This window comes from Mobula birostris, chromosome 11 (assembly GCF_030028105.1).
Source record: "Mobula birostris isolate sMobBir1 chromosome 11, sMobBir1.hap1, whole genome shotgun sequence".
NCBI lineage: Eukaryota > Metazoa > Chordata > Chondrichthyes > Myliobatiformes > Myliobatidae > Mobula > Mobula birostris.
Window position 1 is genome coordinate 22602235 of NC_092380.1, and position 15278 is coordinate 22617512.

General features: G+C 44.5%; 1 protein-coding gene across 1 annotated transcript in view; it reads left to right on the top strand.

Moving 5' to 3' along the window:
* pold1 (polymerase (DNA directed), delta 1, catalytic subunit) overlaps positions 1–15278 on the top strand; it is a 236006-nt gene that overhangs the window by 61466 nt on the left and 159262 nt on the right. Inside the window, exons 11-13 of the mRNA XM_072271908.1 lie at positions 309–449; positions 10499–10609; positions 11174–11365. Coding sequence (XP_072128009.1) covers positions 309–449; positions 10499–10609; positions 11174–11365 — 444 coding nt within the window. The remainder of the gene's footprint in view (positions 1–308; positions 450–10498; positions 10610–11173; positions 11366–15278) is intronic.

The following is a 15278-nucleotide window of genomic DNA, read 5'->3' on the forward strand; positions in this document are numbered from 1 at the left end:
TTCATTCTTTGATTGATGCCTCTTTGTGGTATTGTGGCTGAGATTAGAAATTCAGTGGATGAGGGTTATGATTGAATCTCAATGCAGCCATTTTACTGAATTTCTCTTTTTTTCATTGCACATTCTTCCTGTCTTTTGGGAGTCTGTGCAAGATTAAGGAAACATGGCCAGTGCGAAAATAGGAATCAGTCAGTTGGGTGTTGGTTAACATGAAAATAAAATTAACCAGTGTTTTACAACAGGTTATCCTATCATATTTAACCTGAGATTTGGAGCTGGCTAACGCTTAAGAGTGATGTATTTTTCAGGTGACAACGTTCCCGTTCCTGGGCCGTATTCCCAGCGTAAAAACGGTAATCCGGGATTCCTCGTTTCAGTCTCGCCAGATGGGTCGCAGAGAGAACAAAGTGCTCAACACTGAAGGAAGGGTACAATTTGATCTCTTGCAGGTAGGTAAAGCTGTGAAATGAGTAGTTACCCAGTGTTAATGATAATGGAAGCTTGCTTTGGAAGTCCAGAAGTTGAGGTTCATTGGCTAAACTGAGTCAGAAAATATCTGTGAATCCACTGGCTAAAGCAATTTCTCCTCATCTCTGTTCTAAGGGGGAGATCTCGTGTTCTTAGGCTGTGCCTTTTTGTTCTCTTTAACATTGCAGTATGGTATTCTGACTTTTCTTGGCCTTCTGTCTGTTGGGGGGAATGTATCTGTGCTTGAGGTCTTCTATTGTTCCAATTACATTTCGTCTGTAAAGCTTTGATTCCATCAACAAGTGAAAAGTATTTGCAAACTTCATTGTCAGTAAGTCTGACATCGTTTGTTCAGCTGTCTGGAAGATCATTCCTCATTCCGTTGGAACTGGGCTTTCTCTAAATTTTACTTTGGCACAGGTTATTTCCCCCCCACAGATATTCCCCACACTCTCTTTAGAGAGAGTGGTGGTGGAGGAGGCAGATTCATTAGGGGCATTAATAAACTCTTGGGCACACGGATGGTAGAAAATGAAGGGTATGGGATGGGAATTGTTCAGTTGATCTTGGAGTAGGTGAAAGACAGGCACACTGTGGGCCAAAGGCCCTGTATTGTGCTGTAATGTTCTATTCTAGAAGTTGTATTTTAGTTGCTTCTAAAGGTTCGCCCACTGATAACATGTTCTCACATGAGCTGACTCATCTCACAGAACCAAATCCAGTAATGCTGCCTTCCGCATTGGGTCAGCAAAGTACTCAAACAAGATCTTCCGAATACCCTTCAGAAATTCCTCCCCACCCTCACCCCTTTTGTTATTACTAACCAGGTCTGTGTTTCGATACTTGAAGTTTCATATTAAAATTCAAAGTAAATTTATTGTCAAAGTCCTTACCAATCAGTGTTCACGGTCTTCTGTTGCTGTAGCCCATCCACTTCAAGGTTCAACATGTGTGCATTCAGAGATGCTCTTCTTCACACCACTGTTGTAACGCGTGGTTATCTGAGTTTCTGTCGCCTTCCTGTCAGTATGGCTGTTCTCCTCTGACCTCTCTCATCAATGAGGTGTTTTCGCCCTTAGAACTACCACTCACTGGATTTTTTTTTTTTTTTTTTTTGTTTTTTGCACCATTCCCTGCAAACTTAAGAGACTGTTGTGTGTGAGAGTTTCTGAGATACTCAATCCAACCCATCTGGCACCAGCAATCATTCCATGGTCAGAGTCATTTAGATCACATTTCTGCCTCATTCTGATGTTTGCTCTGAACCTTTCGACCATATCTGCATGTTTTTATGCTGCCACATGATTGATTAGGTATTTGCATTCCCAAGTGAGTGTACTGGTATACCTAATAACGCGGCCACTGAGTGTATATTGAAATTCGTTTTTTTGCAGGCATTTACAGGGAAAAAGAAATACAATCAAACTTTACAAAAAACTATGCATAGACAAAGACTGACAAACAGTCAGTGTGCAAAAGACAAACTGCAAGTAAAAAAAATAATACTGAGAACACAAGTTGTAAAAGAGTCCTTGAAAGTATGTCTATAGGTCATAGAATCAGTTCAGAGAGAAGTAATGAATGAACTTATCCACGTTAGTCCAGGAACCTGGTGGTTGTTGGGTTGTTCCTGAATCTGGTGGTGTGGTGCCTCCTGCTTGACGGTGGTAGTGAGAAGAGGGCATGGATTTGGATGGTGGGGATCCCTGATGCTGCTTTCTTGTGAGTGCCCCATGTAAATGTACTTAATGGTGGGGAGAGCTCTGGTCTTTGTCCCTAGTTATCACCACTCTGGGTCCTGCAGAGATGGATAAAAGTGAATATCTCTGCATTTTCTCTAGATTTGCTGCTCAATGCCTTTCTGTTCTTCCCCAGCTTGTAGCGTGGGGTCCCAGTGACTTGCTCACCCTTCTGATTTTTATTAAATCCAAGCATCTCAATTCTGTCCTTGACTGTTCCAAGGTGGTCTCTCTCCCAAACTGGGCTCTATTATTCTTTATTAACACTGTCCACCGACCTTTTTTCCCTTTCTTACCTGTCCTAGGAGCATTTAGAATCTATACCTCTTTTTGGTGTACCCGAATGCCTGCTAACGATATTACAATTTAGTCCTATGTCCCTGAAGCTTGCTATCCTTGTTCTTTACTTCCCTTAGATTAACAGTGTGTACAAAACCCCATCTTCCACATTTCACCTCCCCCTTTTCCCCACCCATCTTCCACCTCTTCCTCCCTCACCTTATTCTGGCTTCTGCCTGCTTTCTTTACAGTCCAGTTGAAAGGTCCTGGCCCGAAACAATGACTGTTTATTCCTCTCCTTAGATCAGGGGTGTCAAACTACCGCATCCGGCCCGTGAAGGGGTCCAATCCAGCCCGCAGGATGATTTGGGGGGGAAAAAAGTATATTCACGACCATTTATTATGTATCTGTACGGCAGCCGCTCTCTCTCCCACCGCCGTCTGTGCCGCCTACTGCGCCAGCAGCTTGTTGTGTATACTTAGAAAACAATAGGCAGCAGTTAACCACCGGCTGTGCATAAGAACCTACCACCCAGCACTGAAGACCACTAGGGCCCCACTTGTGTCGTCAGACACAGTATAAACACACAGAGTACTCAGGTAAGTAGCACCTGTAACAAGGCTGAGACTGTTTGCTGCTGTGGTTCAAAATGCTTTCCAAGAAAAGAAAAGTTGACATCGAACGTTGGATATTCCAAGCTAATTGGAAAGATCGTTTTTTTCTTCTGTGAGGTCAGCGGCAAACCTGTGTGTCTGATATGCTTGCAACAAGTGGCTATGGCAAAAGAGTACAATATCAAAGGACTCTGAGACGTCACACGGAGAAAAATGACAAGTACGCAGGGCGACTCGGAATGTGAAAGGTAAACGAGCTTGAAGCAGCTCTGGAAAAAACAGCAATCAGTGTTCACCAAAAGTCGAGAGACTCATGATGGAGCTGTCAGGGCCAGCTATATTATTGCCAACAAAATAGCTGCTGCGTCGAAGCCATACTCAGGGAGGGAATTCATCAAAGCATGCATGCTGATGGCAGCTGAGCTGGTGTGCCCTGAGAAGAGACAGGCTTTTGGTAATATCAGCTTGTCGAGAAATACTGTGGCAGAGCGAATCGGGGACCTTGCAGGAGATTTGAACAGTCAACTAAAAGACAAAGTGAAGTCATTTATTGCCTTCTGTATTGCAATTGATGAGAGCACCGACATGACTGATGTAACTCAATTAGAAATATTTATTCATGGTGTTGATGCATCTTTGACCGTCACCAAGGGGTTTGTGGAGATGGTGCCCATGACAAACACCACAACAGCGAACGACGTTTTCTCCAGCCTCGTTGAGGCCTTGGACAGACTGGGGGTTGACTGGAGTCACGCTGTCAGCGTGGCAACAGTTGACGCACTGTCCATGGTCGGGGAAAAGGCAGGTGTTGTTGGGAAACTCAGAGAAACTTCAGACAGGGAATCCAGAGCAGGAATTCTGGAAATTTCGTTGTATTATACAGCAAGAGGTGTTATATAGCAGGAGCCTGGAAATGGACAATATCATGGATGTAGTAATCAAAACGGTTAATTTTATTAGAGCCAAAGGACTCAACCATCAGCAACTTGACACTTTTGTCCGAAAGTAATATTGAACACGGCCTACCCTACCACATTGAAGTCCGCTGGTTGAGCAGAGGGGTTGTGCTCAAACGTTTTTTCAATTGCTTGCGGAAATTGGACTATTCATGAATGAGAAAGGGAAGCCAGTGGCAGAGTTAGATGACCCAGACTGGCTTCATGATCTTGCATTTTTGGTGGATATAACAGAGCACTTAAATGTGCTTAATGTTAACATGCAAGGCCGCAACAAACTTGTTACGGAATATTACGACAGCATTCACACCTTTCAAGTTAAATTAGGCCTGTGGGAGTTGCAACTATCCCGGAGCAACCCAGCTCATTTCCCCTCTTTGCAGTCTGTGTGTGTCGCTCATGGGAATAATGACAACGTGGACAGGTATAAGGATGAAATATCACGGCTGAAAAGTGAGTTTCAGAATCGTTTCCAAGTCTTCACTCAGCTCGAGAAGGAATTCTCACTAATTTGCTCACTGCATCAGATGTGCCGGAGGAACTCCAAATGGAACTAATTGAAATTCTGTGTAACTCGGCTTTGAAATATAAATTTGAAACTGTGGGTCTGGACTCGCTCTATCAATACCTGGGACTGATGTACCTCAAGATGACAGACTTTGCCTCAAAGATCCTTTGCATGTTCGGGACAACATATCTCTGTGAGCAGGCATTCTCCATAATGGACATTAACAAATCCAAACTGTGCTCGCAGCTGACACACAGACATCTAAATGACATTATGAAAATCACAACTGCCCAGAAACTGGTCCCTGATGTTGACAGGCTGGTTAAAACCAAGAGTTGTCAGGTGTCTGGAAGCAGCAAGTGAAAAATAAGTGACACTGTTCGATGCACTGCGACATGTAAGCAAAATGAATTATGAAATATTGAGTGTCATAATATTGTGATTCATTTTCTGACTATTCTATTGTAAATGTGATCACTTCAATAAAAATTAGAGGCGAACTGTGTTCATTGTCTGAGTTTGATTGCTGGAAGCAGGCTAATAAAAATTAGGTGCAGTTGTGTAGCCTACATTTACAATTTGTTTCGTTAGGTCTACATTTGTGTCTGCTAATGTTCGATTTCAAATGGTTTATTAATAGAAAGGGTGTGGCTCCCAAAACAATCTTAGTCAAAATAGCATCGTTTTTTTCTCTCTCTCATCACAACTTTCTTAGATTAGATTCAACTTTATTGTCATTGTGCCGAGTACAGATACAAAGCCAATGAAATGCATGTAGCATCTGACCAGAAATGCAAAGAATAGTGTTATTTACAAAATAACTGCGAATAAAATAAGTGCTACAGCACACAAATATAAAAGTACTGAGACAGTACAATATGGATGCAATACTGCTTAGCGCTGTGATGAGAGGTTCAGCAGTGTCACTGCCTCAGGGAAGAAGCTCTTCCTGTGCCTGCTGGTGCGGGAGTGGAGGCTCCTGCAGCGCATACCAGATGGGAGGAGAGTAAAAAGTCCATGGTTAGGGTGAGATGCATCCCTGATAATGTTTTTCGCCCTGCTCAGGCAGCGTTTATGGTAGATGTTCTCAATGGTGGGCAATTGGGTGCGGATAATCCACTGGGCAGTTTTCACCACACGCTGGAGTGCTTTGCAGTCCGATACAGGACAATTGCGATACCACACTGAGATGCAGTTGGTGAGTATGCTCTCAATGGTACAGCGGTAAAAGGCAGTCAGTATCCTGGAACAGAGGTGAGCTTTCTTCATGCTCCGCAGGAAATAAAGGCACTGTTGTGCCTTTTTGATCAGGATGGAGGAGTTCAGGGACCAGGTGAGATCCTTGGAAATGTGGACACCAAGGAATTTGAGGCGTGATGCATGTTCCACTATAGTTCGGTTGATGTAGATGAGGACGTGAGTGTGACTCCTGGCATACCTGAAGTCCACAATGATCTCCTTGGTCTCTTGTAACCTACGACTGTAAGTTAATACCAATCATAAAAATAATGCTTGCTAGGCAATCTTCTTCATAAGAAACAAAATTTGTAAAGTGAAACACTTTGTAGTTATAGCAGAGACTGAGACACATGAGAGCAGGTTGAAAAAACGAAGGCAACGAAAGCTGTGGGAGCACGCGTGCGTGCACAACTGATCCAGCTCGCATGAAGTCGCATTTATATCAATCTGGCCCGTGACTTAAAATGAGTTTGACACCCCTGCCTGAGATGTGTCTGATCTGCTGAGTTCCTCTAGCACTTTGTGTGCATCTCATTTTAGACCTTGTACTCTCTCTTAGTCTGGTCCTGCCTTAAGTCAGTCTGTTTCTGCCTTAAGTCAGTCTGTTTCCTTCTAATCTCTCCCAATCTTTGCACCTTTTTTTCCTGTGTGCTGTTATCTATGTGTACCCAATGCCTTGACAACTAAGTTAAAACCTCCTCACACAGTACAAAAAACCTGATGAGGAAATTCCGTTTTGCTTAATGGTGTCTGACCTGATACAGCTCCCCCAAGAATAGTTTCCAATGCCCCATTAATTGCAAGCCCTCCTCTGTACACCATCTATCTGACCATACCTATCTGTGTTAACTTCCTATTTCAACACCTATTAATGTGCTAATCTAGATATTACCGTCTTTAAGGTTCCACTTGATCTTTCTCCTTAAATTCAGGAGTCCATCCCTTTTCCTGCTTGTGCACCCTTCATTACTACTATCTGGGAGGAGGTATGAGGTCTGGAAAGCCCACACTTAGTAAGTTAGAAACAGCTTCTTCCCCTCTGCCATCAGATTTCAGAATGATCCAGGAACACTACCCCATTATTCCTTTTTTCTCCCCCCACTATTTGTTTTGTAATTTGTGGTAATTTTAGACCATAAAGCTGTAGCAGAATGAAGACATTTGGCAGAGTTGAGTCTGCTCTGCCATTTGATCATGGCTGATTTATTATCCCTCTCAGTCCAATTCTGCCATCTTCTCATAATCTTTGACGCCCTTACTAATCAAGAACTCATCAACCTCTGCTTTAACTATAACCCGTGACTGTGGCAATGAATTCCACAGATTTATGTCTATTCTAAAGGGATGTTCTTCTGTTCTGAGGCTGTGCCCTCTGGTCCTATACTCCCCCACTATAGGAAACTTCCTGTCCACATCCATTCTGTCTAGGCCTTTTTGATGTCTTTGTACTGTACTACTGCCACAAAACAACAAATTTCACATTGTACAGGTCAGTGAAAGTCTTGATGAAGGGTCATGGCCCAAAATGTTGACTGTTTATTCCCCTCCATAGATGCTGCTTGTTCTTCCAGCACTGTGTGTGTGTGTGTGTGTGTGTTCTTTCCACAAAATTACCATCATCTGCCAAATAAAACCTGATTGTGATGTTAATAGCAATATGCATCATGAACTTTGGCTGTTCATGGAGTGTAGTGATATAGACCATGAACAGGCAGAGGGGATTAACTTAAGTTCGTTCAATGTCCGTAAGGAGTTTGTTCATTCTCTTTGTGACTGTGTGTTTCCTCCGAGTGCTCCAGTTTCCTCCAACATTCCAAAGACATATGGGTTAGGATTAGTAAGTGTGGGCGTGCTATGTTGGTGCCAGAAGCGTGGCAACTCTTGTGGGATGTTCCCAGCACATCCCACGATTGTGTTGGTCAATGCATTTCACTGTATGTTTCGATGTACGTGTGACAAATAAATCTAATCTTTACTTATTATTTGCCTGTTTTGTTTTTTCAGTTTGTTGTCTTTTGCACATTGTTTGTCAGTCTTGGTTTGTGTTAGCTTTTCATTGAATCTATTCTATTGCTTTGTTTTACTGCGAATGCCTGTAAAAAATGAATTTTGGGGTAATATATGGTGACATATATGTACCTTAATAACAAATTTACTTTGACTTGTCATATTTTAATGTCTTAAACTCCAGACTCATCCCATTCAATTCTGCATACACCCAGACCCTCAGATCTAGACTACTTATGAAAATCAAACATAGGTCAGATCTGGACATGGTTCTATGCAACAATACTCAAGTTTATGTGAGCCCTTATCTTTCTTTTACACTGTGTTGCAAGTACTTAACATTTCATCACTCCCTGTTTCTCACATACAGCGTCAGTGAGATTAATAACTGTGGATAACGGAGCACCAATGAGCTTATCGAAGATAAGTAAATAATACTGGGATGAGTTGTAGAGTCCTTCAAAGTGAGTCCATCCATTGTGGAATCAGTTCAGTGTTGAAGTGAGTGAAGTTGTCCACGCTGGTTCAGGAGCCTGATGGTAATAACTGCTCCTGAACCTGATGGTGTGGGACCCAGGTCTCCTGTACCTCTTTCCCGATAACAGCAGCGAAAAGAGACCATGACCTAGTTTTTGACTTTGACTTGAAATTAAGAGGACACCCTCACTTGTGTCCTCTTTGACTTAGATGGCTGAGGGGAAGCCTAGTCCAGGTGCTTAAATATTCCAGTGTTTTCAATTTTTCTGGGCAGTTTGGAGCCAAGAGGCAGAATTGTAAGGTTAGGTATACAGGAGAATCTGCAACTTGACTTGCTGAGTTCCTCCAGCATTTTGTGTGTGTGTTGCTCTGGATTTCCAGCATCTGCGGAATCTCTTGTGTTTAGAGTCTGCAGGTGCTGGAAATTTGGAGCAACAGACACAAAATGCTGGAGGAACTTGGGTCAGGCAGCATCAGTGGAGGGCAATAAAGAGTTGATGTTTTACGCCGTCAGGATATTCATCGGGACTGGAGAGAAAGGGAGAAGAAGCCAGAATAAGCAGATTGGTGGGGTGGGGAGGGAGAGGGCATAAGGAGTACAAGATGACAGGTGAAATGAGGTGAGAAGGAAGGTGGATGGAGGTGGGGGAATGAATAAGAAGTTGGGAGCTGATAGGTAAAAAGGTAAATGGTTGAAGAAGGGGGAATCTGATAGGAGAGGACAATGGGAGAAAGGGCACCAGAGAGATGTGATGGGCAGCTGAGGAGAAAAGGGGTGAAAGGAGAACCAGAATGGGGAGTAGAAAAGAAAGATGGGGGAGTGGGGGCAAGTTATCAGAAATTAAAGAAATCAATGTTCATGCCAAGAGGTTGGAGGCTCCTCAGGCAGAACGGGATGTTGCTCCTCCTACCTGAGAGTTGCCTTGTTATGTTACTAGTAATCTGATTAGTAATTGACCATTTAGCAGTGAAACCCGAAGGCATGTTTGAAGTAGTTTCATGGACTTAATAGCCCGCACATTATCTATCCAGTGTTGCTGCCTAGTGCAGGAATTGTGCATGTAAACCTGTAATGGCACTGCAGTGTTCAATAAGAACTGTGTGGTTGAAAGAAGGTCCTTTTTTGAGAGCAATGTTCACCTGTAGCTCAGGATCAGGATCCTGTTTAATATCACTGACATATGTTGTGAGATTTGTTGTTTTGCGGCAGCAGTACATTGCAATATGTTAAAATACGATAGTAGTGTAAATGGACAGCAAAAATGAGGTAAATGACGATGAGTCCTCCCTCCTCACCTCCAAAAAAACCCATTCCTATTGGTGCTATTCAAAGAGCAGCCTTATTTTAGGCAGGATGTATCCCTCAATGACCACTGCCAAAGGGAATGAGCCATGATGCTGTGGGCTGAGCTGCCCGTGGAAGTGTTAATGTGGTTTGATTGCACCCCATTTCAGAGAAGTTTTGTTGAGTATATGGACAGAGGGCTAGGGTCTACTTCCGGGGGTTCCCAAGCTTTTTTATGCTATGGACCAACGTGGCTCAGTGTTTAACACAATCGTTCCTACAGATCAAAAAGCTCCAGAACCTGGGCCCTTATATCTCCCTCTGCAACTGGATCCTCAGCTTCCCAACCAGGAGACCGCTTGGTGTGGATTTGAAATAACATCTCCAACTTGTTGACAATTAAATCTGAAATTTGTTGCCACTCCACTGGAGGACGAAGTAAATTGCCTGTCCTGGGGCTAAAATCCTATTGTATGTATGTGGGTGTGAGAGAGGAACGAGACTTGTTTACATGTTGTGATGCTTGTGTTCGGTGTTGTTCTGCCAAGCATTGTGGGCATGCTGTGTTGGTGTCTGAATGTTTGGCAAGAATTGAGGGCTGCTTCTCAGCACATCAGTTGTTCATGCAAAAGACACAATTCACCATGTTTCGATGTACAAGTGATAAATAAACTTGACTTGAATCTTCTCAGAAGGCTGTGGAGGCGAAATCATTGGATATATTTAAGGCAGCGATAGTTCTTGATTGGTAAGGGGGTTAAGGGTTGCAGGGTGCCAAAAAAGAAATTAATTATGATTGAATGGTGGAGTAAACTTGATGAGCCAAATGGTCTAACTCTACTCTGACATCTTGTGATCGAGGCAAGAAGTCTTTTTCTAATTGACAGTTGCTAATTGACTTATTTGAGGTGTTATGTTACTTTAGGTGTTGCTGCGAGACTACAAACTGCGGTCCTACACTCTCAATGCCGTGAGTTTCCATTTTCTACAGGAGCAGAAGGAAGATGTTCAACATTCGATTATCACGGACCTGCAGGTACCAAAGGGCTAGACATGCTTAGTGATGAATGAGGAACACAGGCTGTGACACCTCGCTCTGTCAATTCATGACGTAATTCCTCAGAATGAATTTTATATCTGTTGGTGGCAAGAAATTCCCCTGAATGGTTCCTCTTAACTTAGTTTCAATTGGATAGCATTGTCTTTCAATGAACAGTTGTCCGACACTTGCTTAAGACATTTCTAGGTCCTTCATGAGTGGTCCACTTTAAAAACAAGTTCACATAGTGGTTGATGGGGGACGAGGAGGCTGAGAGATGGTTGAGAGCAGGAGATCCAGGGTATGACTTCCGTAGTGAACGGTGGAGTGCGGTAGAACAGACGCATCCAGAAATTATGAATCTATCATAAAATTGAGTCAAATTTGTTTTGAACTACAGTTTAATTATTTCCTGACTTAAAATTGTGAATTTTGTAAAATTTTGTGGAATTTTGTTTTGATCTGTGTGCTGCAGGCATCAGCTGGTTTAATTTTGCTTTGTTGCCTACACCTTTCCTTCACCCCTTGTTCACCTCCCCACCCTCATTCTGTTTGCTTTAGAATGGTAATGAGCAGACACGAAGGCGGCTGGCTGTTTACTGCTTGAAGGATGCCTACCTGCCCTTGCGGCTGTTGGAGAAGTTGATGTGCGTCATTAACTACATGGAGATGGCAAGAGTAACAGGAGTCCCTCTCTCTTACCTCCTCTCACGAGGGCAGCAAATCAAAGTAGTTTCTCAATTGCTCCGACAGGTAAGACTCCTAAATGATGCTTTTTAGTTAAGCATTAGTTTAACTGATTATTAAAATTATCGATATAATGGGAATTTCTCCCATATTGACTCCATGGTCAATTTGTATAACAGATTGGGGAGTGAACGATTTAACCTTGATAACAATTATTTTAGAGAAAGGTGAGCATACATTTTTATAACATCTAGTTTAAAAACTAAATTTGAACTGTAAAGGTGAATTAGCAATATTATTTTCTCAGGAAATTGCACTTGGAGAAAGATTTAAGACAAAGGAAGATTAACTTTATTTGTCACATGTATATCAAAACATTGACATAAAACAACACTCACAACACACTGGAGGATCTCAGCAGGTTGGGCAGCATCAGTGGAAAAGATCGGTCGACGTTTCGGGCCAGAACCCTTCGTCAGGACTGTAGGGGGAAGGGGCAGAGGCCCTATAAAGAAGGTGGGGGGAGGGTGGGAAGAAGAAGGCTGGTAGGTTCCAGGTGAAAAACCAGTAAGGGGAAAGGGTGGGGGAAGGGAGGCAGGGAGGTGATAGGGAGGAAAGGTGAAGAAAGAATAAGGGAAAACACAATGGGTAATAGAAGGAGGCGGAACCATGAGGGAGGTGTCAGGCAGCTGGGGGAGGAGGCAGAGTGACATAGGAAGGGGGAGGGAATTACCGAAGTTGGAGAACTCTATGTTCATACCAAGAGGCTGGAGACTACCTAGAGGGTATATGAGATGTTGCTCCTCCAACCTGAGTTTAGCCTCATCATGGCAGTAGAGGAAGCCATGTATGGACATATCTGAATGGGAGTGGGAAGCAGAATTGAAGTGGGTGGCTACTGGGAGATCCTGTCTGTTTTGGCGGACGGAGTGGAGGTGCTCAACGAAGCGGTCCCCCAATCTTTGTCGGGTTTCACCGATGTAGAGGAGGCCGCACCGGGAGCGCCGGATGCAATAGATGACCCCAACAGACTCACAAGTGAAGTGTTGCCTCACTTGGAAGTACTGTTTGGGGCCCTGAATGGTGGCAAGAGAGGAGGTGTAGGGACAGGTGTAGCACTTGTGCTTACAGGGATAATTGCCAGGTGGGAGATCCGTGGGGAGGGACGTGTGGACCAGGGAGTCGCGGAGAGACCGATCCCTGCGGAAGGCGGAGAGGGGTGGAGAGGGAAAGATGTGCTTAGTGGTGGGGTCTTGTTGAAGGTGGCGGAAGTTGTGGAGGATAATGTGTTGGATCCGGAGGCTAGTGGGGTGGTAGGTGAGGACAAGGGGGAACTCTGTCCCTGTTGTGGTGGCGGGAGGATGGGCTGAGAGCTGAAGTGCGGGAAATGGAGGAGATGCAGGTGAGGGCATCATTGATGACAGCAGAAGGGAAACCACAATCCTTAAAGAAAGAGGACATTTGAGATATCCTGGAACGGAAAACCTCATCCTCTGAGCAGATGCGGCAGAGACGGAGGAGCTGGGAATAAGGAATGGCATTTTTGCATGTGGCGGGGTGGGAAGGGGTATAGTTGAGGTAGTTATGAGAGTCAGTGGGCTTGCAGAAGATGTCAGTGAACAGTCTGTCTCCAGAGATGGAGACCGAGAGATCGAGAAAGGGGAGAGAAGTGTCCGAGATAGACCAAGTGAACTTGAGGGCTGGGTGGAAGTTAGAAGTAAAGCCGATGAAATTGATGAGCTCAGCATGGGTGCAGGAAGCAGCACCAATGTAGTCGTCAATGTACCGAAGGAAAAGTTGGGGAGCAGTACTAGAATAGGTTTGGAGCACAGACTGTTCCACATAACCAACGAAGAGGCATTCCATTGTATGTTTCAGTGGTTGACACAGTCTGAGGATGTTCTGTTGGTTTTGAAAAGTTTCCCAATCCTCTAACTTCCCACTATTTACTCTTATTACATGTCCTCTTTTGGCTTTTATGTTGGCTTTGCCTTCCCTTGTCAACCACAGTTGTGTCATCCTGCCTTAGAATACTACTACATCTTCGGGCTGTATCTATCGTGTACCTTCCGAATTGCTCCCAGAAATTCCAGCCATTGTTGTTCTGCAGTCATTCGTTGAGTGTCCCCTTAATTCCCTTTGCGCTGTAATACTGATATGTCTGATTTTCTCTCAAATTTTATCATATTATAATCACTGTCTCCTAAGAGTTCCTTTACCTTAAGCTCGCTAATCAATTCGAGATCACTGCACAACACCCAATCCAGAATAGCTGATCCTCTAGTGGGCTCAACCACAAGCTGTTCTAAAAAACCATCTTGTAGGCATTCCACACCAATCTGACTTTCCTGCTCTACCTGTATATTTAAATCCCCCATGACTATTGTAACAGTGCCCTTTTGCCTTTTCTACCTCCTGTTTACTACTGTTTGGAGGCCAGTATATAACTCCCATTAAGATCTTTTTTACCTTTGCAGACTCTACCCACAAGGATTCTACACTTTCCGATCGCGTCACCTCTTTCTAAGGATACGATTTTATTTTTTGTTTCCAAGTTCATTTTATTATCAAAGTACGTATAAATCGTATAGCTTTGAGATTCTTCTGCTTCACAGGCAGCTACTAAACAAGACACCCACTAAGCACATCTTTCCCTCTCCCCCCCCCCCCGCATTCCGCGGGGATCGCTCCCTACACAACTCCCTTGTCCATTCGTCCCCCCCATCCCTCCCCACTGATCTCCCTCCTGGCACTTATCCGTGTAAGCGGAACAAGTGCTACACATGCCCTTACACTTCCTCCCTTACTACCATTCAGGGCCCCAAACAGTCCTTCCAGGTGAGGCAACACTTCACCTGTGAGTCAACTGGTGCTCCCGATGTGGCCTTTTATATATTGGCGAGACCCGACGCAGACTGGGAGACCGCTTTGCTGAACATCTACGCTCTGTCCGCCAGAGAAAGCAGGATCTCCCAGTGGCCACACATTTTAATTCCACATCCCATTCCCATTCTGACATGTCTATCCTCTGCCTCCTCTACTGTAAAGATGAAGCCACACTCAGGCTGGAGGAACAACACCTTATATTCCGTCTGGGTAGCCTCCAACCTGATGGCATGAACATCGACTTCTCTAACTTCTGCTAGGCCCCACCTCCCCCTCGTACCCCATCTGTTACTTATTTTTGTGCACACATTCTTTCTCTCACTCTCCTTTTTCTCCCTCTGTCCCTCTGAATATACCTCTTGCCCATCCTCTGGGTCCCCCCCCACCCCCTCCTTGTCTTTCTTCCTGGCCTCCTGTCCCATGATCCTCTCGTATCCCTTTTGCCTATCACCTGTCCAGCTCTTGGCTCCATCCCTCCCCCTCCTGTCTTCTCCTATCATTTTGGATCTCCCCCTCCCCCTCCAACTTTCAAATCCCTTACTCACTCTTCCTTCAGTTAGTCCTGATGAAGGGTCTTGGCCTGAAACGTCGACTGCACCTCTTCCTAGAGATGCTGCCTGGCCTGCTGCGTTCACCAGCAACTTTGATGTGTGTCACCTGAAAGAACCCAATTTAAAAAGAGGAGCAACACCCAATGTGCAGAGAGAAAAAAAGCAAATCATATCATGCAAGCAATAAAGCAAGCATCAGGATTCAGAACGGAATTGAGTCCATAAACCCGAAGCTGGGAGCAGCCGAAGTGGGCCAATAGTCCCGGTCTCAGTCCCTCACACGGGGGCAAATCACTGCGAAGCTCACAGTCACTGAACCCACAGCAGTTGGGGCAGGGCACAGCCTCAGCGCTGAGGAGTGCGGATTAAATGTCCCGGAGCAGAACTGGCTCGACCCTTGCCTCCGGTCCTGAACACCTTGCCTTTTCAGTGCATCTGGCCTGTCGTTTAAATTGTCCAGGCACTGGGTCACCCTCCGAACTAGGGGCCCAAGCCTCGGCCTCGCTGCCTCGATACGCTGTGGACTGCTTCTGGCTCGTACT